Raw genomic sequence first — 26,400 nt, forward strand, 5'->3', positions numbered from 1 at the left:
CAAGCCTTATCAAGATGTGGAGACTGTGGGTAATAGCATGAGTAGACTTTAGAAACAGCACATCTGTATTCTCTGAAGCCATTTGGCATGCTTGAGATATTCTTTGCCACAACATTTTCGATCTGGTTAGAAGTGTAATTCAGAAGACTAAAAGTCTTGTCCTATTAGGGTTAGTAATATCCAATGTGTTTCCCTCCAGATATTGTTTCATATTTTTGCTACTTTTCCTTTTAAAAACTAATTTGAAAAAGAGAGAGGAAAAATGTCTTTTTTAAAGTTCTCCTTTTATTCCCCAGCTGCCTGGTGTGAGAGCGATAAAGAATGTAGAGCCCTCAACTATTTCACAATGTGTGTTCCTTCTGGTATCCTGTGTTGTCTTCAACATGAATTTGCAGATTAAATGAAATATTTGATAAGAGACTTTTTATGTGGCTTAGGACCCTCGTACCTACGGGAGCGCCTCTCCTGCTATGTTCTGAGGAGGACCCTAATGTCCACAAATATCAACATTTTGGAGATCCCTATCCATAAGGTGGTTAGACTGGTCTCAACTAGGGCCAGGGCTTTTTCAGTACTGCCCCCGACTTGGTGGAACGCTCTCTGCGGGATGTGATATCTTTCCAGAGGGCCTGCAAGATGGAGCTGTTCCACCTGCCGTTTGGGCTGGACTCAGTCTGGCCCCTATGTTTTTCCTCCATTATGGTTTTGATTTGGGCTATTTTAAAATAAGGCTGCATTTTTTTTATTTAAAAAATAAACAAACTGTATTTTAACCTGTATTTTAATTAATTGTCTGACAGTTTTGCTATAACCGTAAGAATCTATTTTATTCAAAGTAGAGTAATACATATCAGAGGTGTATAGAGTGTTAGGGGGTGGAGAGTAACTCAAGCGGGTAACAAGTCATGCTCCTTCTGGATAGTTTGTCTACCTCTGATCCCCACCCTGCACTCAGCTATCACCTGTGGGATCCTAGAAGCTCTCAAGATGCAACAGGATCCACACCCCAGAAAAACAGATTCAACTGGCTGCCTAAACCAGGTGAGGGCAGCCAATGGGCCTCAAATCCTCGGTGAGTTAGGAAATTTCTCTTCATGCAAAGACAGGATCTGACAGATTGAGTGGATGAGAGTGAAAGTGGGTCCAATGCTCAAAAAGGTAGCTACTGCAGGTACTGCAGAGAGAAATGAGGGGCAGATGGGTCTCGTAAACCTAGGAAGGGAGCCCATCTCGGAGAAGGAAAGTTTGAACTTAAACCACCATTGCTTTACACCTGTACTCATTCGTGAAAAAGGCTTTGGGAGTAGACCCTGAAGAAAAATTTGTACCCCTTGCCTTCAGGACATAAAAAAAAGGTAAGGAGCAAACTATACAAAGATTCAGAGCAGGGACCCGGAAAGTGATTCCAGCCAGCAAGTCCATGTATTCTCAGACCCAACAGAATCACAAATTCCACTGTCATTTATAGCTTTCTTTGTGTTAGCTGCTCTCTGTTGTTCAGGTCAGGCCTCACCACAATAATGTAGCATTTTGGTGTGAAAATGCAAGCCAATAACCCAGCACCAGAGGCAAAGATGGAGAAGATCTCCACAGCCACCATGTATTTTCCTCTGGTGCTCAGGTAGGTTGGAATGAAGGAGAGCCAAACACTGCAGAAGACCAGCATGCTGAAGGTGATGAACTTGGCTTCGTTGAAAGTGTCAGGCAACTTCCTGGCTAGGAAGGCCACCATGAAGCTGACAGTGGCCAAAAAGCCCATGTAGCCCAAAACACAATAGAACATGAGGACTGACCCTTCATTACAAAGAAATATGATTTCTTCTGTCATTGAGTGCATGTCCACATCTGGGAATGGGGAAGAGGTTGTCAGCCAGAGGACACAGATCCCTACTTGAACAATGGAGCAGGAAAAGACAATGGAATAAGCCAGTTCTTTTCCTACCCATTTCCTCATATTGGTTCCTGGTTTGGTAGCCATGAATGCCAAAACCACCAATATGGTTTTGGCTAATATGCTGGAGAGGGCCACAGAGAAGACAATGCCAAAAGCAGTTTGTCTGAGACGGCAGGTCACCTTATTAGGTTTTCCAATGAACAACAAAGAAGAGAGGAAACACAAGAGGAGGGAGATAAGGAGACCATAGGTGAGGCTTCGGTTGTTGGCTTTGACTATGGCTGTATTGCGATGCTTAATGAAGATGCCAAGCACCAGAATTGTGATCAGAGAGAATAAAAGTGCAGAGGAAGTTGAAACAATGGCCAGGGTTTCATCCAAGGCTAGGAAGTTTGGAATCTTAGGAATGCATAGATCCTGGTCATTGTTTGGATACTGATCTGCTGGGCAACTGATACATGTTTCCATGTCTGAAAACAAAGAAAAAATGCATGACAATTTGAAGCAACCAAAAGTATTCTTAATAATTTCCTCATCAATAATCCATCTAGCATAGTTTTTTATCTACCTAAAAAGGTTTAAGAACTTCAAACCCAAATGATTTTAACCTAGAGGCATCAAAAATAAACCTGATGAATCAAATCTGGAATTTTCTACTTGGAGGGCATCAGCTCTTATAGTCCCCCTGCTTTTTCTTAGTACCAAATTAACTGTACAGCAGATTAAGAAATAAATTACAGCTGAAATCTTAGGAGCTCAGAAAGGCACGTTTAACGAGATTTTCACCCTCTTGTCAAACAACCTAATTCTTAGAGTAGAAAGCACCACTTCTAGCCCACACCAATTTTGTAGAATTTGGAGATAAAATATATTAGCTTCCACTTAAAAAAGAAATCTTCAAGATGTTTTAAAGATAAAAATATATTGATGCTATCTATGAACAATGAGAACAACACATCTGTTAATTTAAACCTTCTCTCAATAGTAGTAGTAGTAGTAGTAGTAGTATTAATAATAATAATTTAAGCCTTCTCTCCTGCAGCAGTTTAATGTCAACAATATTGACAGGAGCCCAGAGCTTTTGCATTATCTTAAGATGTCATCTCCAACCTTTCTCATTTGAAATCATTCCTTCTGGACATGGATCACAATCATAGCAGCAAAACTTCTCCCCCTCCTTCTTTTTCTTCCCGTAACCAGGAAGGCAGTTGGAATTACATACAGAACGTGGTGGCACCTATACAAAGAGATAGGAAGAGTTTAATATTGAGATCTTGTTTTGGGGAATTTATCAAATATCCAATATCAGGTGATTTAACAGTAAATAGGAGGACTAATAGCGTGAAATGATTCATATGTACACAATTGACACATACAGTGTGGTAAAAAGCTGCTGTTCTAAGCATCATACAAACACATCAAAATTTCAATATTCATACCTGGACCTTACAGCTGTCTTAGAATTCGGTGTAATTTCACCCCTGGCTTTGAATTTTGATGGAGTCACCACCTAACGGCATTTGCTTCAAGGAGTTCAAGTGGTGTTTTTTTGTGGTGGCTCAAGGAATTAAAGGTAAGCCATTATAGTGGTTCTTCTCCTACCTGCAGGGTCAGTACAAGAAACTAGAACTAGGAGAGCCAGTGTGGTGTTGTGGTTAAGAGCGGTAGACTCGTAATCTGTGGAACCGGGTTTGCGTCTCCGCTCCTCCACATGCAGCTGCTGGGTGACCTTGGGCTAGTAACACTTCTTTGAGGTATCTCAGCCCCAGTCACCTCACAGAGTGTTTGTTGTGGAGGAAGAAGGGAAAGGAGAATGTTAGCCACTTTGAGACTCCTTCGGGCAGTGATAAAGTGGGATATCAAATCCAAACCCCTCCCCCTCCTCCTCCTCTTCTTCTTCTTCAAAATCATTCAATGAATTTTGGGTTGTGGTTTCCTGTCCACATCCTGTCTCAGAGAGAAATGCTTTGGGTGGGCGGTTCCTATGCCTGACCTGTTCTGGGAGGAGTTGCATTCTGTTTGAAGCAAGAGGTCTGGGAGCACTCCTCTATTCCAACTCATCACTAGCATCTGAACTGGTTTCACGTGCTAGTGAATTTCAAAATTAATAATGAATGAAGTACTTTTGTTGCATCCCATATTGTGGATAACCACAAATTTATCGTGAAATTATATTGGGGGAAACTGGGTATTAAGAGTGCTAACATAAATCATATACCCCAGTGTGACGATCACCCAAATTTAGGGACAGCATAGAAGGAGTTAAAGGGATTAGCCAGTTAGAACCCTAGTGGGCAGGTTTAGGAGGACTGTGTAAACCCACCCGAGGAACATGACCGAGGAACAATATAAAGATTTTGAGGCATTCAAGCAGCTGGTTGCAGGAGGTTTGAGGAGGTGTGGTTGAGAGAGTCGGAGGGTGAGGCAGAGGTAGAGAGGTAACTGGAAGGGAGAGAGAGTTTGGAACTGTTATTGATTATAAGCTATAGGTATAGGCCAGTATAGGAACTGTTATGAAAGGTAATAAGAACTAATCTCTTGGAAACCACATGCATATGTACTAAATCTAAATAAACATAGTTTGTTCCAACATTATCCCTGACTGGAGTGAGTGGAGAGATTACCAGACATATACTGGTTGGTGGCCGCAGAATTAAAACGTGGTTAGTGCAGGTACCAACAGACCGTGAAACGTCTGGGGGTTCTGTGCAGGTTGAGGTAACCGCCACAAAAGTGGTGGCACAGCGGTGGGATCTGAAAGTCCAGTGACTGGAGTGGAAGTAGCAATACACCTGGAAAGGGGAGAGGGTAAATCTGGAAAGTGGATTAGCCGACCCTAGGGTATAATTGTGGAAGCTCCTGGTAGCCGTGAGTCTGAGGGAGAATTTAAGAACTAGTGATCTCAAAACTGTTCTGGCGGAAGGGTTTAGGCTGTGGTCAGAAGAAGTATGCTGGGCGAAGTTAGAGTAAGAACTTTAGGTGTGACTTTTGGATCATAGTTTTGGAGAGCCTTGCCTGAGCGAATAGTCGGAGAGAAAAGTTCTTTTCTTTGATAAACTTATTGAACCACTATCGCTACAAAAATGCCACCCAAAAAGACTAAGCCCCTTGTGAGGGAAACCTCTATTGAAAGTTATGAGGAGGAAAATGGGAATCTGCAAAGGGAAGAAAACATAATTGTAACCCCACCAGAGGGAGGGATTCCTAAAAGCTCAGAGGATTTTGAAAGTTGGAAACTAGTACAAGAATATAAAATGAGGGAGATAGAAATGAAATTAAAAGCTGAGAAAGAAATGGAGGAGAAAAAATTGAAAGCTGAACAAGAAATGAGAGGAAAGGAGATGCAGTTTCAATTAGAGATGAGGAGATTGGAATTAACTGCAATGGAAAATCAGAATAATAGTAACAACACTAATGGCAAACATCAGTGAAAATAGATTTAAAATGATTCCCTGAATATAAAGATAAAGATAGCCCAGAAGCCTTTATAATTTCGTTTGAAAGGGCGTGTCAGGACTTCCAAGTTAAGGAGGAAGATAAAATGTTGATCCTGAGGGCAAGAATTAGTGGTCCTTTAGTGGAGATCTATTCACAAATGACCGAGGAACAATATAAAGATTTTGAGGCATTCAAGCAGCTAGTTTACACCAGATTCAGAATCACCTCAGAAAAATTGAGAAGGAAATTCAGAAACATAACAAAAGTGCATGAGGAGACTTTTGCGCAATTAGGTGCAAAAATTACAAATTTTCTTAATAAATGGTTAGAGCAGGAGGGTGCTGACTCCGTGTCAAAAATTAAAGAAGTAATAGCTCTGGAACAGTTATATGAAACCATAAACGACCATTTAAAATATTTAATAAAAGAAAGACAGCCCAAGACCATCACAGAAGCTGCCCGGCTGGGGGCTGAAATCAATGAAATTAGAGACCATGTGTATGACGGACCCAGATATGGGTGGAAGAACTGGGACCACAATAAAAATAAAAATGCCCCAAATCAAGGGAAAGTTACCTCAGACCCCACTAAGAGAAATTATCCCACAGACAAGGCTCACATGAGAAGGCATCCCTACCATCAGGGATTGCTGAGGGAAGAATTAATAAACCCAGTAATGTAGAATGGAAGCGAGAGCTGGACCATAAAGAAGGCTGATCGCCGAAGAATTGATGCTTTTGAATTATGGTGCTGGAGGAGACTCTTGAGAGTCCCATGGACTGCAAGAAGATCAAACCTATCCATTCTTAAGGAAATCAGCCCTGAGTGCTCACTGGAAGGACAGATCGTGAAGCTGAGGCTCCAATACTTTGGCCACCTCATGAGAATAGAAGAATCCTTGGAAAAGATTGTTGGGAAACATTGAGGGCACTAGGAGAAGGGGACGTCAGAGGACAAGATGGTTGGACAGTGTTCTCGAAGCTACGAACATGAGTTTGACCAAACTGTGGGAGGCAATGCAAGACAGGAGTGCCTGGCATGCTATGGTCCATGGGGTCACGAAGAGTCGGACACGACTAAACGACTAAACAACAACAATGTAGAATACCAAGAACTAGTTTGCTGGACTTGCAGAAAGAGAGGTCACAGGCTCAATGCTGGGAAGAAAAAGGAAAAGAAAAGATATTTAGTAACGCCACTCTGTAGAAAACATTTTGTGTCCAGGCTGTAGAGCAGGGCCCAACTGACCCAGCTGCCAGGGAAACCGACAGGCACACAACTAGGCCGGAGCCTGCTGAGGTAGTTGAGGCCAGGGTTCTACATTGTTATACCATCCAGCAATAAGAACATTTATTAAGAAAAACTGGGGGAAACATTTGGGTAGAGGGGAAAAGATACTGTGGGTTAAAGGATACAGGGTCACAGATAACAATAATTCACCCTGATATCGTGAAAGAGGAGGCCATTATTCCTGGGAAAACCCTAAAGATAAAGGGAATTTCAAAACATCCTGAGGTATTACCGATGGCGGAAGTTAATATTAAATATAAGGACAGGTCAGGACAGTGTCAAGTAGCGATATCTGAAGAGATTCCCACTGCAGTCATTATCGGTTGGGATATTATAGATAATATTCAGAGTGCTTTAACAGTCAGCAGAGCACAAGGCAAGCTACAGTTGCCCAGTCCTGAACCAATTTATACAGTTACTGAGGTAAGTAGTAAAGGAGAACAGCTGAGAGGGAGTTTGCCTGAGAAGACAAAAGACACTTTTTATTTCCACTGACTTATGGACAAACCCCAAGCTTAGCAGAGAAACAAATGGTGGATTTAGAATTAAAACAGTATTTTGAGGCGGCAGAGGCAAATAAAACTTTAACCCCTGAGAGCCCAGAACGGGGTTGTTTGAGCCAAGGCCTGTTAAAGAGGAAAGTCCTAGATACACCATCCAGAAAGGGAAAAGAGACTTTTCTAGTACCTTTTATTAAAAACCAAGCACCTAGTTTGATTAAAAATCAAAATGAAGACGCTGATCTGCTGACAAATGATTCAGTTTTAAATTCTTATTACAGTGTTACAGCATCCAATGAGGTGGAAAAGCAAAATGTGAAGATAGAAAAGGCAAAGGGTGACCTGAATGATGTTTGTAATTCAAAACCCAATAAATTAAAATCTGTTTTCCAAATTCATTCTGATGTCCCAATATTACAGACTGAGAACAGCAGAAATGATAGGCACCATATAAGCTATCAGTCATCTAAGGTTTCTGCTAATACAGGACTTCATGACTTAAAGTGGCTAAGCAAACCAGCTCAGATTATCTAAAGCAACTAGAAGTGCCAAAGAAGAATGTGTTTTTATTTGATAATGGGAATGAGCAGAAGTCATCAGAGCAAGTTTTAGAATTATTGTGGGAAGCCACTAGTCTTTGGAGCACAAGTGGTAATGATGCCGATAACAGCAACGCATGTTATCAAGTCTGTGGGAATGAAGGAAAAACTAGTTTGAGTCCAGTTGCAGTGAAGAAAGATAAAAAGGCCAAATTAGTAATAGGAAATATTTCCAGGTTAGAGATTGGCCCTTACCTCGTAGGACCCACACAAAAACTTTCTAATGTCCCACAGTTGCCAAGGAACCGAATGGGTAGGACAATTTTCTCATTCCATGTGACTGTTACCATTATAACAGTACGTGTGAACAAGGGCTGCTCCAGTATTGCTGACAAACCCAGAGGGACACAGGTTAACAATGTTCCAAGGAAACTCAATGGGGCAAGTTCAGTGCCTGAAAACTGGACCACTTCTGTAACTGACTCAACAAATCTCTCAAATACATGTCTGGGTGATCATACTAAGCAGTGGCAGAAGGACCTGTACCATGTAAACCAAGTACAAAATATTGGCAGTTTTAATCAAGTGCCAGTTGAGAAAACAGAGTATTAATTCAGGAAGACCACTAGTAATCAAGACCGAGGCCTGAACCATAAAAATAGAAAGGCAAGTCACCTTTCAAGAACAAATGTAACATTGGGGGAAAGCGAGACTCCATCTAACGTCCTGTTGCAGACAGCAAAACAGCTGAATGAAAAGTCAACCCTTGAGAGTCACCTCTCTAAGTGTTTCGCACAGTCTGAAGCTGAACAGAAAAGCGGAAAGTGTCCTTGAGAAGAAATGGCGAGAGGAAAGCATCTTTCGACCAACAGTGACAAAAGGCTTTTGATTGTGTGGATGTTCCAGTGGGTGACACAGTACACTGGGAGCCGAACCTTGGCTTCAGGTATCAACCAGTCACCTTTGATGCAGCTGAGATCGAGGAAGAACTGCCGTAAGGTGAGGAGATGGGACAAATTGCTACAGGACTTTAAGAAACGGAAAAGGATCCATGAAATTTCTTGTCAATACCTTATCCAGACGGCCGGAAGGAGAAGAAAACATGGACAGTAAATAAACTCCTGAAATGTGTATATATGAATTCATAAGTTGTAACAAAAGTTATGTATAAGTATATGCTTTTTGGTGTTTGCACACGTGAAAGTAAGTTGGATAGTTATTAAGATTGAGTGAAAGAAAGAAAAAACACACAAATAAATGTTTAATATGTTTAGAATTGCACCAAGCAGTTTGATCAGGAGGTCACTTGGCAAAGTAACCCTCCTGAATCAAAATTTCTAAAGGGGGAAGGTATGTGACGATCACCCAAATTTAGGGACAGCATAGAAGGAGTTAAAGGGATTAAAGGTTTGAGGAGGTGTGGTTGAGAGAGTCGGAGGGTGAGGTAGAGAGGTAACTGGAAGGGAGAGAGAGTTTGGAACTGTTATTGATTATAAGCTAAAGGTATAGGCCGGTATAGGAACTGTTATGAAAGGAAATAAGAACTAATCTTTTGGAAACCACATGTATATGTACTAAATCTAAATAAACATAGTTTATTCCAACGCCATCCCTGACTGGAGTGAGTGGAGAGATTACCAGACATATACTGGTTGGTGGCAGCGGAATTAAAACGTGGTTGGTGCAGGTACCAACGGACCGTGAAAAGTCTGGGGGTTCTGTGCAGGTTGAGGTAACCGCCACACCCAGTTTCCCAGTGGCCCTTCAAAGTATGCTTCACGCAGAGTTTATAGAAAAACAAAATACACAAAGTTGACTTGGCTAAAATACACCACCAAGAGTTTAAAGATTTTTCCCAACCTAGCAAGAAACCCCTGACTAGCAGTATACCGTTTAAAGTATACAGAAGAATTTAACAGAAAAACAAACTGACTCAGAAGAGATTTTAAACTAAAGATAAACGCTCTCTCTCCCAACAACTTTACATACCCACATTCCAACCCTTCAAACCTCCCACCATACTACCACACAAAATGCTTTCCAACAGAGCCTTATATACATGGAGTAGAGCCCATGCCTGTGAGCAATTAAACAGAAATTACCAGCACCTGTTTTTCTTAAACAGACAGTATTGACATTAGACCAGATCAAAAGCAACTTTGATTATTCAAGAAACCCAACAGAATTATGGGTTTTCAGGGACTGTGCATTTAATTCCCATACCTTAGTGAAGCGCCTGTGCCATCTGATTCTATCTTCATTAATGGTGAGCTCTTTGCCCAGAGGGGCCTGAGGATCCAACCTTCCCACTTTGACCCTGACGTAGGAATTATTTGGGAAAGTGACCAAGTTGGTAATATCAAGGCCAGCTGCTAACTCTCCATATTCATTTAATGTAATTTCATCCCCAGCACTGTTGTTGAAAGAGATTCTCTGCAGGAATGAGTGGAGCTAAGTGGAACGAGAATCAAAGTTAAACACTTCAGTTCACAAAACAATATTCAAAAAATCGGAAGGCAACATGAGAATGTCTGATTGGACCTTTTCTTAGTTTATAGAGTGGACTTGAGCATGGTATCATGGACTTGCTGGATACAGTGGAGTGGTAGGAAACAGAAGTTGGGGAAACCCAAAGGGACACCCCAGTTCAGAGCCAGGGGATTGGTGGTAACATGACAAGGAGTGTTCAGTGGGAGAAGAGGGAGCAGACTGGGAGGTGGAGGTGTCAGAAACAGAAGAGGAAAGAGGGTTAAGGGGGAAGGAAGAGGCTGTGACAGACTGCAATCCAGACTTAGAGGCACAAGAGGAGAAAAGCAGGGTCCAGAGTCAGTGATCACACAGTTGCTAGCCTCTTGTGGGGACCTACCAGTGAGGCCTCAGGGCCCAGAAACCCCTAGTGGTGAGCAGACAGGGAAAGATGAGGATTTTGGGATTTGGCCTTGCAGGATGTGCCCAGGTAGTGGCAGCTCCCTGATGGGCTGCTCTTCTGTTTTCTCTTGGGTATGAGGATCTCTGCAAAAGGCAGTGCCTGGCGTTGGGGTCCTGGTTGTGCTCCCTCAGAATTAAGGGCCTGGGGCCATGGATTCCAGCCTCCAATCTTACACCGCTGGGTAACTGGACTGGTAAGAGAGACAGAGAGATTTGGGGAGGGATATGGGGAGAAAACGGAGGGGTTTGCAGCGTGGAGAAGATGGTTGGCAAAGCTGCAGTTACCTGTAGTTGTTGGTATACTTTTGCTTATGAAAGTCTGTGTCATCTGAAGTCTGTTTAGTATCATTATAGGATATAATCTAATTCCCATTTATGTTAGGATAAAATTTCTTAAGGTTTATTTTTAATTTCTTAAGTTTTATTCCTTTATTTCTTTACTGATGATTAAATGCCAACTCACATAATGTATCAATGCAGTGAATGCTTTGTAAGAGGGAACAATACCTGCCAAGGATCTACATACTGAGGAGAGAGTTTCCCCCCGGAATCTCTTATTTTGCGGATTGCTCCAGCCAATTGCTTGCTATTTAAGGCATGTGCCAAAGCATAAACAGCATTATAGATACTATAGCTATGGCCGGTCATGCTCATTTCAAAAAACGGTGCCGGGAGGCTCTCCAGCATCTCCTCTCCAGTGCACATGTTTGTTGAGAGAGTGGCATTTGAAAGTGAACAACTGAATGCATCTTCCCAGAAACCTTTGATAAAACCATCTGTCTCTGTCCAATGTGGATGTATACTCTGAAGAAAGTCTTTAAAGTTTTGAATCTCTTTGGAGTGAATTGCAAAGGATACAGCACCTTGGAACATTCGTATATTAACATTAATTTGTTTTTGAAGGCTATATAATATGAAATCAATTTGGGTAGCTGTAATCCATACTTTTGCTTCATGTGACGCCTTTCGATGAAATAGTAGTTGACTTAACTCCATTGTCTTTATAGCAACTGACAACCATATAATAAATCTACTTTCTCCATATACAAGAACTGCATTGGCTCTGCTGGTTGTTAAAGTTGGGAAGAAAAACCATGAGTCATCCAGCATTTCTAGTTTGTTACTGTTATAATTTATATTGAATTTCAGTCTTTCTGTGAATGCCGAACAGATTCCATTCTGGAAAATCATTTTCTCGATTGTCTGTAAGAAACGTTCCCCTGCTTCATTAGCTGGAGTGATGAGCCCAACCCATTTCCACCTGAAATGCAGAAGTAACTGGATAATTCCCTGATACTGAAGATCTTCATTGGGAACCATGCGGTAAAAGGAAGGGAACTTGGTTCCATCATTTATGGCGGGTTCAAATAAACCATATGAAATCTGGAAAAAGCAAAAGCCAATTTTTTCCATGTGGAAACAAGATCTCATTATATTCCAATTTATTTAAATATAAACACACACACACACACACACACACAAATATTGAATATATATTGAATCTATTATCCAAAGTTTACCAAGTTTAGGGACAGCACCAACCCCAACTTGGGCTCATGTTAATATACAAAGTGTATGATTAAACAAAACTCCAAGATGGAAGTGGAGTGATAGAAATTGTTGATCATGTACTTTTGCTCTGTAACCTTTATAGTGATTGTAGGGGGAGGTTGATTCTCTATCTACTAAGAACTCTCTTGGGACGATTTTCTGGGAAATCCTGAAGATTTGCACTAAATACTATATGCTATTCTTCTCTGAGCACGATAAACCAAATCATATAAAATATCATTAAAATTCAAAATACTGTACCAGCACTAATTAAAACAACTAAAATGAAATCCAGCAATGCAGTAGAATAGCACAAGAGTGACAGCACTATGTATATAACATTCTGAAATGACAGGTGACAAATGAACTTCACCAAGAAAACAGTGTTTTCAATTAGCCTGTTAAAATGAACAGTGTTGATTAACATTATACTTTGGGAAATGATTTTTGAATGGAGGAACATTTATAGTTAATTTGTTCTCAGTTATTTTTGCCTATGAAGGTAAACGTAAAGATAAAAGGACCCCTGATCATTGGTTCCAGTCGTGACCCATTCTGGGGTTGCGGTGCTCATCTCGCATTATTGGCTGGGGGAGCCTGGGTCATGTGGCCAGCATGACAAAGCCGCTTCTGGCGAACCAGAGCGGCACACGGAAATGCTGTTTACTTTCCCACCAGAGCGGTACCTATTTATCTACTTGCACTTTGACGTGCTTTCGAACTGCTAGGTTGGCAGGAGCTGGGACCAAGCAACAGGAGTTCACCCTGTCTTGGGGATTCGAACCGGCGACCTTCTGATTGGCAAACCCTAGGCTCTGTGGTTTAACCCACAACGCCACCCGCGTCCTATGAAGCCAATGTCAAAATCACATATTGAGTAGCTCCCAGGAAGCCAGTGCAGAATTTACAGTACTAGGTGCCTCCTTTACAAACTTGGCAGCTTTACTGAAATATTCTATTAAATATATTAAACACAAATTGCCCTTCTTACACACACATTGTTTTTTATGTATATTATGCCCCTTTTACATTGTCCCTTTTCCTACTCCATCTATATGAATCAGTAGATTCCTAATGCAAGCAAAGCATGAAATCTCTGTTTTTCAAAAGCCATATCCTACCTGTGGAATCTTGAAAAGACCTAAGACGTTTGCCATGCACCAGGAAGTATCAGAGCTAAGTCCCCCAATGACTCCTATTACGTTTTTGTGGATGCCACACCTGTAGTTGGGAACAAAGTGATGTGATTTAAAGATCAGGTCCAGAGTGTTTCGGTAGGTCATCTTGGAATCATAATAGCTGTCATAGATGTGGAACCCGAGAGAGACATTGGGCAACATCCTGGGATTCTCGTTGATCTCATCAACAGCAAACACCAAAGCAAGGATGTGCTGGTAGAACTTTGTCAACACCCTGCAAATGAAGTGAGATTTTGTTTGATGTGAAAATTAAACAGTGCACAGAATCTAGATGTGAGAGATTCACCTGCCTGCCTTTGAAGAGAGAATGAAGCCTGCAAAGTTTATTTATTTATTCAGGCAATCTAAGAATACTGTGTCATTAAAAAAGCCTGTTGCACATTTCTACTGTTTTTTTTCCAGCAACCCATGTTTGTTTTCACCACCTTGAAAATTTGGGTATCATCAAAAAAGTTCAGTAACATAATACTTGTAACATAATATATGCTTTTCCTTTTTTTATACCATCTCTTTTTGCTCTCTCCTACTCTCTTTTCTCTCTTTACACAAAATAAAAAAAATTCCTTCAGTAGCACCTTAAAGACCAACTAAGTTTTTATTTTTTTATTTTTTAGTTGGTCTTTAAGGTGCTACTGAAGGAATTTTTTTATTTTGCTTCGACTCAGACCAACATGGCTACCTACCTGTAACTAACTCTCTTTACACAATTAGACTCAAAAAAGCTTATTGTCCATTGACATTATGCACATAGCCTATATGCACAGAGATTTCTAAAAACATCTCTCCACATATTTTAAAAATAAAGTTCTAAAGCTATCCCCCCTTCAAATCAATGAAAGTTTTTTCAGTCAGATACAGCATATAAGGAATAATTAAAATAATATTAATTACTGGTTACTTACAGTGGAGTATCAATGAAGTCCTGGGAAGGGTGTTTCTTGAAGAATAATTCAGGGACTATGTAATACATATGAGATGCCATTGCACCAATGACCAGGTCACCTGGCTCATGCCACTCGTGTGGAACATGGACAGGATTATTAGTTGTGCATTTAACACTTTGTACTTGGGACACCAGATTGGGGAGCAGCAGAAGCAGCAGGAGCAACATCCTGATGGCAAATTCCATTTTCTGCATGGACTCCCCTGCTTCCCTCTAGAGCATTATTACTCTCCTCCACCTGATCTGAACAAGACAAATTGGGTGGCAGCTGACTCTGTCAATTAGGCACTTTAAGGGACACGTATCCACCTTATTGGTAACTTGAACACTGTCACAACAGAATTCCTAACAAGATACAGAGATTTGATATGAAAGAGGGAAACTGATAACTGATAAGTAACAGAGCCCAGCCTAGTAGTCTGTGGAGCACTGAGGGGCTTATAAACATTTCAGGCTTGCTTGTTGATTCTTTTTTTTCTACTGTGGCATCAGGAGGTTCTGTCAGGTAGATTGATTATTGTAATTTTTATAATGATAGGGGAGAGAATCGTTTGTGCAGTGTTTTTGGATTCTATGGTGCATCAGCAGTAGGGGATTTGCCAAAATATAACTATTATTATTTTAAAAAATATTTTTTATAGATTTCCCAAAATTGTTCCAATAGCAGCCTCATTTTAACAATTCCAATTTTATCTAATTAATGCAATTATGAATGCCAATTATTTAAATCTCAAATTATATTATTTAATTAAACTGCCCCCTTTTCATAATCCTTTAAGATGATATTCCCGTTCTTGTCTTCTGTCACTTCTCTGTAGGTTGGCCAGGGTTTTTTCTTGTTAAGTTTTAGTGTAGAGTTGGCCTCTACTGGGGATACCCATCCGTGTGTTTTATCTATAATTTTCTCTTTGGTTCGTTCCTAAACCTCCAGTAGGGCTTTCCTTATAAGATGGTTCTTGAACCCTTTATGCATTTGGACTTTCCCATATATCAGGTAGCCATGCCACCCGAATATTTTTCCCCAACCCTCTAGACTCAAATTTCCGTATCTTTTAGGAGCTGCCTCATAATACCTTCTCAGGTCTGGAAGTGCAAATCCTCCGGATTCTTTTGATTTCATCAAATTTTCCATTTTTATTCTGGCTTTTCCACCCTGCCAGATGAAATCAGCTAAATCCTTTTGCCAGTCCTTGAAATGTCTCATTCTTATAATTATTCGGATGTTTTGAAAGAGGAATATCAATTTCGGTAACACCATCATTTTAATCATTGAAACTCTCCCCCATATTGACAATTTTAATTTGTTCCATTTTCCCATGCTTTCCTTAATTTCTTTCCATTTTTAAATATAATTATCTTTAAGCAAATTTTTATTTTTATTCGTAATCCAAATTCTCAAATAATTAACCTTTTTTCTATTTTTATTCCTGTTATCTTGCCTAAATCCTCCTTATCTTTTTCACTCATATTTTTACCAACATTTTAGATTTATCTTTGTTTAATACAAATCCACATACTCTGCCGAATTTTTTTCATTTTAATTAATGCTTTTAAAATACTTTCTTTAGATTTTTCTGTAATTATGATCAAATTGTCAGCGAATGCTTTAGCTTTATAATATATTACAACTCAAAACAACAGGGATAAGTTGGCTGGAATTTTTTCAATTGAAAGCGACATATGAAAAAAGATATAAAAACTAGGGGAATTGGAATTAAAATAACTAAATTTGAAAAAGAAGTACTTTTAAATAATGAAAAGATAATTGTATAGAATATTAGAAAATACAGATGCAGAGGAAGATATAAAGGGAAGATGGATGTTAAAATGGGAACAAGACCTGGGGTATGAAATAACATATGAAAATTGGGGGAAATTCTGGACAAAGGACATAAACTTTACTGCCTGTTTCGCGCTAAGAGAAAATTACATGAAGATGCACCATAGATGGTACATGGTACCGAAAAAAATGGCAAAAATGAATAATTCGCTTAGTAACAAATGTTGGAGGTGCAACAGCACAATTGGTAGTTTCATTCACATATGGTGGACATGTCCAATTATTAATTTTTTGGGGGAATTAATTCATGAAGAGATTAAAAATTTACTAAAAACATCCTTTGTTAAAAAAGCAGAAATGTATTTATTAGGCATTTTACATAACAACATACCCGGTGAAAAAGTGAATATTTTCATGTATGCATCAACAGCTGCAAGATTGTTAACAGCGAATAAATGGAAAAGTACAAATATTCCAACAAAGGGAGAATGGATCGATAAACTATGTCAATATTTAGAACTAGCAAAACTGACAGATATAATCCACCATAAACCCAAAGCTAAAATTAAAAAACAATGGGAGTGTCCAAATGAATATTTAGGAAAACAAGGTCTGGGAGCAAAAATCTGGTTGTGTTTAGAATAACTTTGCTGGAAGTGGAAAATGGGAGAATTTAAATATTTACGATGGAAAATGACTTAAAGTGATGACAATAATAGAAAGACAGGTGTTGAATTAATCACTGTACGGAGAAGCGGTGGAAGCCAGGAACGTTGTATAAGGTCCTTTTGCAATGTTCTTTATTCTTTATTCTATTTCTTTTTCATTATCTGCCCCTTTTCTTTGATTGTTTGAACAAATTCTTTTTTCTTTCCTTTTTCTTGTCCTTTTAATTCTCTCTTTTGCTTTTTTCTTTTTCTTTCTTTTCTTGTTTCATTTCTTCCTGGTGATACGTATTTGTTTCTTTTACATGTATATGTATGTTCAAATTGTGCATATATATTTTTTATTTGAACTTATTAATAAATATTTTTAAAACAAAAAACCAGGCCCTTTTTATGCTAGATTTGATGGCTTCATTCTTCTTCATTGTTTCCGCGTTCCACTATGTTAATAATTTCCATTACATTCCATGCACATATAACAGCTACAGTCTTGTGATTTCTATTTGTGTTGTTATATTAGGTAATTTATCCTTGCCTGATCAAGAAGTAGGGACACTGGAATAAAGCATCAATAGACCAATGGGATATCAGATCCACACAAGGCATGATGGAGAACAGCAACAACTTGGAAAAGACACTGTCCAATCATCTTGTCCTCTGTCGTCCCCTTCTCCTTCTGCCCTCCATCTTTCCCAACATCAGGGTCTTTTCCAGGGAGTCTTCTCTTCTCATGAGGTGGCCAAAGTATTGGAGCCTCAGCTTCAGGATCTCTCCTTCCAGTGAGCACTCAGGGCTGATTTCCATCAGAATGGATAGGTTTGATCTTCTTGCAGTCCATGGGTCTCTCAAGAGTCTCCTCCAGCACTATAATTCAAAAGCATCAATTCTTCGGCGATCAGCCTTCTTTATGGTCCAGCTCTCACTTCCATACATCACTACTGGGAAAACCATAGCTTTAACTATACCAGGCATCCCCAAACTGCGGCCCTCCAGATGTTTTGGCCTACAACTCCCATGATCCCTAGCTAACAGGACCAATGGTCAGGGATGATGGGAATTGTAGTCCAAAACATCTGAAGGGCTGAAGTTTGGGGATGCCTGAACTATACGGACCTTTGTCGGCAAGGTGATGTCTATGCTTTTAAAGATGCTGTCTAGGTTTGTCATTGCTTTTCTCCCAAGAAGTAGGTGTCTTTTAATTTTGTGACTGCTGTCACCATCTGCAGTAATCATGGAACCCAAGAAAGTAAAATCTCTCACTGCCTCCATTTCTTCCCCTTCTATTTGCTACCGGTAGGAGGTGATGGGACCAGTGGCCATGATCTTAGTTTTTTTTTTTTATGTTGAGCTTCAGAGAAACTTAGGTTACTTCAATAATAATATTCTAGTTCACTTCAATTCACTTTCAGAGGTTTCTGCTTTATAGTTCGGTTCCTTTCTAAGACGGTACTTTCCTTCAGTTATCCACCCCTTTAACCAATCCAGCTCCTGAGGTACTTTCAGTAATAGACTTAAGGGCTCACCACACACACCCTTCCTTCACTGGGTTTTGGGAGTCTCTCCTTTCCTCAGAAGAGTATCTCCCCTCCAGATTAGTTTGAGACCTAAGTAGACTGATCTCTTTCAGCTCCTACTTCTCCTGTCCCACCCCCAGTCTCCCAGCAAGATTCGGTCCTCTTACTCCTGCAGGACACTACACTCAGTTCTTCACTGTACACTCGGAGTGGGTGTTTTATTCCCGAACCAACTCTCCCTTCTCAACACTCTTTGTATTTCAACCTGACTCCTATCCTATCTCCCTACCTAACTCCCTACCTCCCTCCTCAACCACCTCAACTGAACCCCCCTCTTACCACACTCTAAATCCATCTCCCTCCAAGGCCTCTCCTTTTAAACTCTCCCTCCTGGAACCACAGGCAATCAGAGGCTGCCATTCTTTAACCATTTGCTGGCAGGAGAAAAAAGTAAAAAGAAATACTTGTGGAACGAACTTTTCTGCCACAAGAGACACAACATTTTACAAGGACTGGAAGAAACACCATGGATAGAATAATTGCCAAACACAGGAAGTACAGGGATATAGTTTGAGTGCCTCATTTGTAGTTCTATAAATCATTTAATGTGTCATCACGAAAAGACGTTATTAATATTGCAGTTGTTGTATAAAGGATTATAATTTTGACCGGAATATAATACAAATTAATAAGATTTTGGAATGCAGAAATAAAGGAAATCATCAAACCATTACTTCTAGCATGTCGGGTGGGGCACCTAAATTATATGATTCATTATATAAATGATTAGTATTATAATTTGGTATTGCTTTAATGAGGTTATTATTGGACGGAAATTGAAAATTAACAAAAATGATTATAAACAGACTTAGAATCAACTTTAGAAACAACACATCTGGATACTCTGAAGCCATTTGGCTTACTTGAGATATTCTGTGCCACCACTCTTTCAAACTGGATAGAAGTGCAATTCAGAAGACTAAAAGTTTTGTACTATTAGCGTTAGTAATATCCAATGTGTTTCCCTCCAGATTTTTTAAAATAAGGGGAAATGGCTGTTTTAAATTTGTCCTTCTTCTATTCACCAGCCTCCTGGTGTGAGAGAGATAAAGATTGTAGAGTCATCAACTATTTCACAATGTATTATGCTTCTGTTACCCTGTGTTGTCATTTACATGAATTGGCAGATAACATGAAATAATTGATAAGAGACTTTTTATTAATAATCAGATGCTCATATATGCACAACATCCATCATCTAAACCCTCTCTTAATTGATAGTCTGACAGTTTTGCTATTAAGAATCTATTTGTTTCAAAGGTACAGTAATACAATTCAGGGGTATATAGAGTGTTAGGGGATGGAGAGTAACTCTAGTGGGGAACAAGTCATGCTCCTTCTGGGGTAGTTTGTCTACCTCTGATCTCCAACCTGCACTCAGCTCTCACCTGTGGCTCCTAGAAGCTGTCAAGATGCAGCAGCAGCCACACCCCAGGAAACAGATCCAACTGGCTGCCTAAACCAGGAGAGGGCAGCCAATGGGCCTCAAATCCTCAGTGAGTTGGGGAATTTCTCTGCATGCAAAGACAGGATCTGGCAGATTGAGTGGATGAGAGCGAAAGTGGGCTGAATGCTCAAAAAGGTGGCTACTGCAGGTGCTGCAGAGGGAAATGAGGGGCAGATGGGTCTCAAAAACCTAGGAAGGGAGCACATCTAGGAGAAGGAAACTTTGAACTTAAACCACCACTGCTTTACAGCTTTACTCATTTGTGAAAAGGGCTTTGGGAGTAGAGCCTGAGAAAAAAATCTGTACCCATTGCCTTCAAGACATCTTTGGGAGAAGAAAAAGGTAAGGACGAAACTCTACAAATATCCGGAGTAGGCACCTGGAAAGTGATACCAGCCAGCAGGTCCATGTATTCTCAGACCCAACAGAACCACAAATTCCACTGTCATTTATACCTTTCTTTGTGTTAGCTGCTCTTTGTTGTTCAGGTCAGGCCTCACCACAATAATGTAGCATTTCGGTGTGAAAATGCAAGCCAGTAACCCAGCACCAGAGGCAAAGATGGAGAAGATCTCCATAGCCACCATGTATTTTCCTCTGGTGCTCAGGTAGGTTGGAATGAAGGAGAGCCAAACACTGCAGAAGACCAGCATGCTGAAGGTGATGAACTTGGCTTCATTGAAAGTGTCAGGCAACTTCCTGGCTAGGAAGGCCACCGTGAAGCTGACAGTGGCCAGGAAGCCCATGTAGCCCAAAACACAATAGAACATGAGGACTGACCCTTCATTACATAGAAATATGATTTCTTTCGTCATTGAGTGCATGTCCACATCTGGGAATGGGGGAGAGGTTGCCAGCCAGAGGACACAGATCCCTACTTGAACAATGGAGCAGGAAAAGACAATGGAATAAGCCAGTTCTTTGCCTACCCATTTTCTTATATTGGTTCCTGGTTTGGTAGCCATGAATGCCAAAACCACCAATATGGTTTTGGCTAAGATGCTGGAGAGGGCCACAGAGAAGACGATGCCGAAAGCAGTTTGTCGGAGAAGGCAAGTCACCTTATCAGGTTTTCCAATGAACAACAAAGAAGAGAGGAAGCACAAGAGGAGGGAGATAAGGAGACCATAGGTGAGGCTTCGGTTGTTGGCTTTGACTATGGCTGTATTGCGATGCTTAATGAAGATGCCAAGCACCAGAATTGTGATCAGAGAGAATAGAAGTGCAGAGGAAGTTGAAACAATGGCCAGGGTTTCATCCAAGGCTAGGAAGTTTGGAATCTTAGGAATGCATAGATCCTGGTCTTTGTTTGGATATTGATCTCCAGGGCAACTGACACATGTTTCTATGTCTGAAAACAAACAAACAAACAAACAAACAAACAAACAATGTGTGACAATTTGAAGCAACCTTAACTAACCTAATGAATTTTCTCTTCATTGGTCCAATGAAAACATTAGCATAGTGTTTTCTTCCTGGAAATGTTTCTGATCTTCCAGCCCAAATGCCTTCCCTCATCAACATTAAATTTCATGTATTAAATCTGGAATTTTTACACCAAGAACATCTGTTTTTAGTGCCTTCCTTCCTTTTTTCTTAGAACCACATATACTGCACAGCAAAATGAGAAATACATTATAGCTGAAATATTTGAAGCCCAGAAAGGTGTGGTTGATTTATTTTTTTCCCTCTCATGAAACAACCTAAAGAAGTTGGAGTTGAATCATATTGCCTACAATTTAAATAATTTTCTTCAAGCCATTTGAAATATGAATTTACATAAATGAGATCAACACATCAGTTTGATTTAAACCTGTCCTTCTCCAGCAGTTTTATAACTACGGAATTGCCAGTGAGCCCAGCGCTTACAAAAATAAATTGCATTGTTTGGTATTGTCTTAAGATGACTCTGTCCACCTTTCTCATTTGAGATCATTCCTTCTGGACATGGATCACAATCATAGCAGCAAAACTTCTTTCCCTCCTTCTTTTTCTTCCCGTATCCAGAATGGCAGATGTCATTACATATGGAAGGGGGTGGCACCTATCCAAAGAGGTAGGGAGAGATAAATGTTTGGGGGGATTTATTGAATATCCAATATCAGGTGATTTAACAGTAAATACGAGGACTAATAGTGTGAAATATATATTCCATATGCGCACAGATGTCACATACGGTGCGGTAAAGAGCTGCTCCTCTAAGCATTATACAAACTCAAGAAAACTTAAGTCTGCGAGTACTCCTTGATTCTAACTCACCAATAATAATAATAATAATAATAATAATAATAATTCATTATTTATACCCCACCCATCTGGCTGGGTTTCCCCAGCCACTCTGGGCGGCAGATGTCTTCTAAAAGTCTGGTAGTTGTTTTCCTATTTGACCTGTTGGGAGGGCGTTCCACAGGGCAGGCGCCACCACCGAGAAGGCCCTCTGCCTAGTTCCCTGCAACGAGGGAACGGCCAGAAGGCCCTTGGTGCTGGATCTCAGTGTCCGGGCAGAATGATGGAGGAGGAGACGCTCCTTCAGGTATACTGGACCGAAGCCATTTAGGACTTTAAAGGTAAGCACCAACACTTTGAATGGTGCTCGGAAACGTACTGGGAGCCAATGTAGATCTTTCGAGACTGGTGTTATGTGGTCTTGGTGGCCGCTCCCAGTCACCAGTCTAGCTGCCGCATTCTGGATTAGTTGTAGTTTCCGAGTCACCTTCAAGGGTAGCCCCACGTAGAGCGCATTGCCGTAGTCCAAGCAGGAGATAAACGCAGGGGTCAGCAAACTTTTTCAGCAGGGGGCAAGTCCACTGTCCCTCAGACCTTGTGGGGGACCGGACTATATTTTGGAAAAAAATATGAATGAATTCCTATGCCCCACAAATAACCCAGAGATGCATTTTAAATAAAGGGACACATTCTGCTCATGTAAAAACACGCTGATTCCTGGACTGTCCACGGGCCGGATTTAGAAGGTGATTGGGCCGCATCTGGCCCCCGGGCCTTAGTTTGGGGCCCCTTAACTAGAGCATGCACCACTCTTGCTAGACAGTCTGCAGGCAGGTAGGGTCTCAGCCTGCGTACCAGATGGAGCTGATAGACAGCTGCCCTGGACACAGAATTGACCTGCACCTCCATGGACAGCTGTGAGTCCAAAATGACTCCCAGGCTGCGCACCTGGTCCTTCAGGGGCACAGTTACCCCATTCAGAACCAGGGAATCCTCCACACCTGCCCGCCTCCTGTCCCCCACGAACAGTACTTCTGTCTTGTCAGGATTCAACCTCAATCTGTTAGCCACCATCCATCCTCCAACCGCCTCCAGGCACTCACACAGGACGTTCACTGCCTTCACTGGTTCTGATTTATAAGAGAGGGAGAGCTGGGTATCGTCCGCATACTGATGAACCAATAGAGTCTTAAGTGGCTTCTGTGGCTAGGAGGGCTGACTTCCACCTTAGACCTATTCACCAGCTACAACTGCTCCTAGATGTACACACCCTGAAATTAACATCATACAAATTCAAGGAGATTTTAATGCAGGGTTCCCAAACTAAGGCCTGGGGGCCGGATGCGGCCCAATCGCCTTCTAAATCCGGCCCGCGGATGGTCCGGGAATCAGCATGTTTTTACATGAGTAGAATGTGTTCTTTTATTTAAAATGCATCTCTGGGTTATTTGTGGGGTATAGGAATTTGTTCATTTCTTTTCCAAAATATAGTCTGGCCCCCACAAGGTCTGAGGGACAGTGGACCGGCCCACTGCTGAAAAAGTTTGCTGACCCCTGTTTTAATGCAACTAACTGAAGATTTGCCTCAGGGATTCCACAAACAGGAATTTGGCCAATGCTGGACTCTCTGATAGCCATTTTTCCTTCTAAGTGTGAGATGTCTTCTGTGCCTGTTGATTTTTTTGGTATTGTGGCTGATTATTTTAAAAAATGTACGGATAGATCTTACAGTACTTCTTATAGGACAATGTTTTCTCCTAGATGGCTTATAGGCGTAAAATAAAAATAATGGGAATTTCAGTCTCATGTGCAATATATTATCATGTATGCAGTGGAACAAGCAGGGCCTTAGAAGTTGATGGTACAAACATAGAGGAAAAGTCACCCTTTCCAATAGAGTATCTCTCCATCAAAGTAGTATTCATGTAGATTGAAATCTTCTAATTTTAAGAAAATATTTTCAATAGTGAATATCAAAGTTACTAATGTCTTAAGTTCTTTTGTTCCATCACATTTTGTGGATAACCACAAATTATGGCATTTCAGGGACTGTGTATTTACTTCCCATACCTGAGTGAAGGCTCTGTGCCATTTGATTCCGTCCTCATTAATGGTGAGCTCTTTGCCAGGAGGGGCCTGAGGATCCAGCCTCCCCACTTTGACTCTGATGTATGATCTATTTGGGAATGTGACCATGTTTGTAATATCAAAACCAGCTGCTAACTCTCCATTTTCATTTAATGTGATTTCATCCCCAGCACTGTTGTTGAATGAGATCCTCTGCAGCAATGAGTGGAGCTAGGTAGAAAGAGAATCAAAGTCTATAGTCTGGTTAAGATTGTTGGATCGCATCACTAGATGGAATCAATTCCTTTTCCTGTAGGAGTTAAACACTTCAGTTCACAATGGAGAGCATCCATATTTCAGTTGCACGTACAGGAAGAGTAGGAAACCTCGAATCAGTCTCAATTCAACAGCCAAGAGACTTTCATAAATAAATGTTGAGGAGAGTTAAGCCTATGGACCTGCTTGCTTGGGATCAGCCTTTGTCAAGACCCAAGAAAGCGAAGGAATTTGAGAAGTCATGTAAGAGAAGAGATGGGAGCTCATGCTTTCAAAACTTTGGAAGGCAACATGAGAACGTCTTACTGGACCTTTCCTTAGTTTACAGAGTGGACTTGAGCATGGTTGGATGTTGGATGCAGAGGAGTGGTAGGAAGCAGAAGCTGGGGAATCCCAATGGGACCCCCCCCCCCCGAGCAAAGGAGGCTCAGAGCCAGGGGATTGGTGGTGGGATGACAGTGAGTGGTCAGTGGGAGAAGGAGGAGCTGATTGGGAGGTGGAGGTGACAGAAACTGAAGAGGCAACAGGGTTAAGGGAGCAGGAAGAGGCAGACAGCAATCCAGGCTTAGAGGTAGAAGAGTAGGATGGAGAGAAAGAAGGTCTAGAGCAGGAATCCCCAAACTTTGGCCCTCCAGATGTTTTGGACTACAATCCCCATCATCCCTGACCACTGGTCCTGTTAGCTAGGGATCATGGGAGTTGTACGCCAAAACATCTGGAGGGCCGCAGTTTGGGGATGCCTGGTCTAGAGAAAGTGATCAAACATTTTGCTAGCATCTTCTGGTGAGGTCAGATTTGGCTTAAGGGCCCAGAAACCCCTGGCAGTGGGCAGACAGGGAAAGATGAGGAGTTGCGGAAGGGCCTTCCAGGATGTGCCCAAGCAGCGGCAGCTCCCTGATTGACTTCTCTTCTGTTTTCTCTTGGACAGGAGGGGGATCCCCACAGAAGCCAGTGCCTGGGGTTTGGGGTCCTGTATGTGATCCCTCAGAATTATGTTCCTGGGGCCATGCATTCCTGGCCCCCAACCTTACACCACTGGGTAACTGGACAGGATAAGGAGACAGAGACAATTGCGGAGGGATATGGGGAGAAAATGGAGGGGTTTGCAGTGTGAAGGAGGTGTTTGTCACAGCTTCACATATGTGTCGTTGTTGGTAGACTTTTGCTTCTGAAAGCCTGTGTCATCTAAAGTCTGTTTAGTATCACTATAGGAAATATTCTAATTACCATCTGTGATATGATAAAATTATTTAAGGTTTATTTTTAACTTCTTAAGTTAAAATGCCAACTCACATAATGTATCAATGCACTGAATGCTTTGTAAGAGGGAACAATACCTGCCAAGGTTCTACATACTGAGGAGAGAGTCTTCCCTTAGCATCTCTTCTTTTGCTGATTGCTCCAGCCAATTGCTTGCTATTTAAGGCATGTCCCAAAGCATAGACAGCATTATAGATACTGTAGCTATGGCCAGTCATGCTCATCTCAAAATGTGGTGCCCGGAGGCTCTCCAGCATCTCCTCTCCAGTGCACATTTTCTTTGAGAGAGTGGAATTTGGAAGTGAGCAGATAAATGCATCCTCCCAAAAATCTTTGATGAAACCATCTGTCTCTGTCCAATGAGGACGTATACTCTGAAGAAAGTCTGTAAAGTTGTGAATCTCCTTGAAGTGAATTGCAAAGGATATAGCACCATGGTACATTCGTATATTAATAGAATATCTTTGAAGGCTATCTAATATGAAATCAATTTGGGCAGTTGTAATCCAAACTTTTCCTTCAAGCGACTTCTTATGAAGAAATAGTAGTTGAGTTACCTCCATTATCTTTAAAGCATTTGACAACCATATAATAAATCTACTTTCTCCGTATACAAGAACTGCATTGGCACTGCTGGTTGTGAAAGTTGGTAACAAAATCCTTGATTCCTTCAGCATTTCTAGTTTGTTACTGTTATTATTTATATTGAATTTAAGTCTTTCTGTAAATGCCGAACAGATTCCATTCTGGAAAAACAGTTTTTCAATTGTCTGTAGGAAACGTTCCCCTGCTTCGTTAGCTGGAGTGATGAGTCCAACCCATT

The 26,400-nt window shown here is 41.0% G+C and overlaps 1 protein-coding gene across 1 annotated transcript; it reads right to left on the reverse strand.

Annotated features, from left to right (window-relative positions):
* Window positions 1-1,462: 1,462 nt before the first annotated feature.
* Window positions 1,463-14,477, reverse strand: LOC118095597 (vomeronasal type-2 receptor 26-like). The gene is made up of 9 exons (XM_060281340.1): window positions 14,242-14,477; window positions 13,262-13,553; window positions 11,637-11,972; window positions 9,885-10,112; window positions 8,623-8,689; window positions 7,917-8,049; window positions 4,572-4,686; window positions 3,005-3,131; window positions 1,463-2,364 (listed from the first exon to the last, which is right to left on the reverse strand). Exons 1-9 carry the CDS (start codon window positions 14,475-14,477, stop codon window positions 1,463-1,465), a joined length of 2,436 nt encoding a protein of 811 aa, XP_060137323.1.
* Between the last annotated feature and the right edge of the window lie 11,923 nt (window positions 14,478-26,400).

Source organism: Zootoca vivipara, chromosome 13 (assembly GCF_963506605.1).
Source record: "Zootoca vivipara chromosome 13, rZooViv1.1, whole genome shotgun sequence".
In the NCBI taxonomy this organism is placed as follows: domain Eukaryota; kingdom Metazoa; phylum Chordata; class Lepidosauria; order Squamata; family Lacertidae; genus Zootoca; species Zootoca vivipara.

Excerpts from the sequence above, each read along its gene's own strand:
- LOC118095597 (XM_060281340.1), bottom strand. The coding sequence starts at position 14,477 with ATGCAGAAAATGGAATTTGCCATCAGGATGTTGCTCCTGCTGCTTCTG. Across the intron at positions 13,554-14,241 it reads GACTTCATTGATACTCCACT|GGTGTTGACAAAGTTCTACC; the intron begins GTAAGTAACCAG and ends CTTCATTTGCAG. Across the intron at positions 11,973-13,261 it reads GTCTTTTCAAGATTCCACAG|ATTTCATATGGTTTATTTGA; the intron begins GTAGGATATGGC and ends TGCTTTTTCCAG.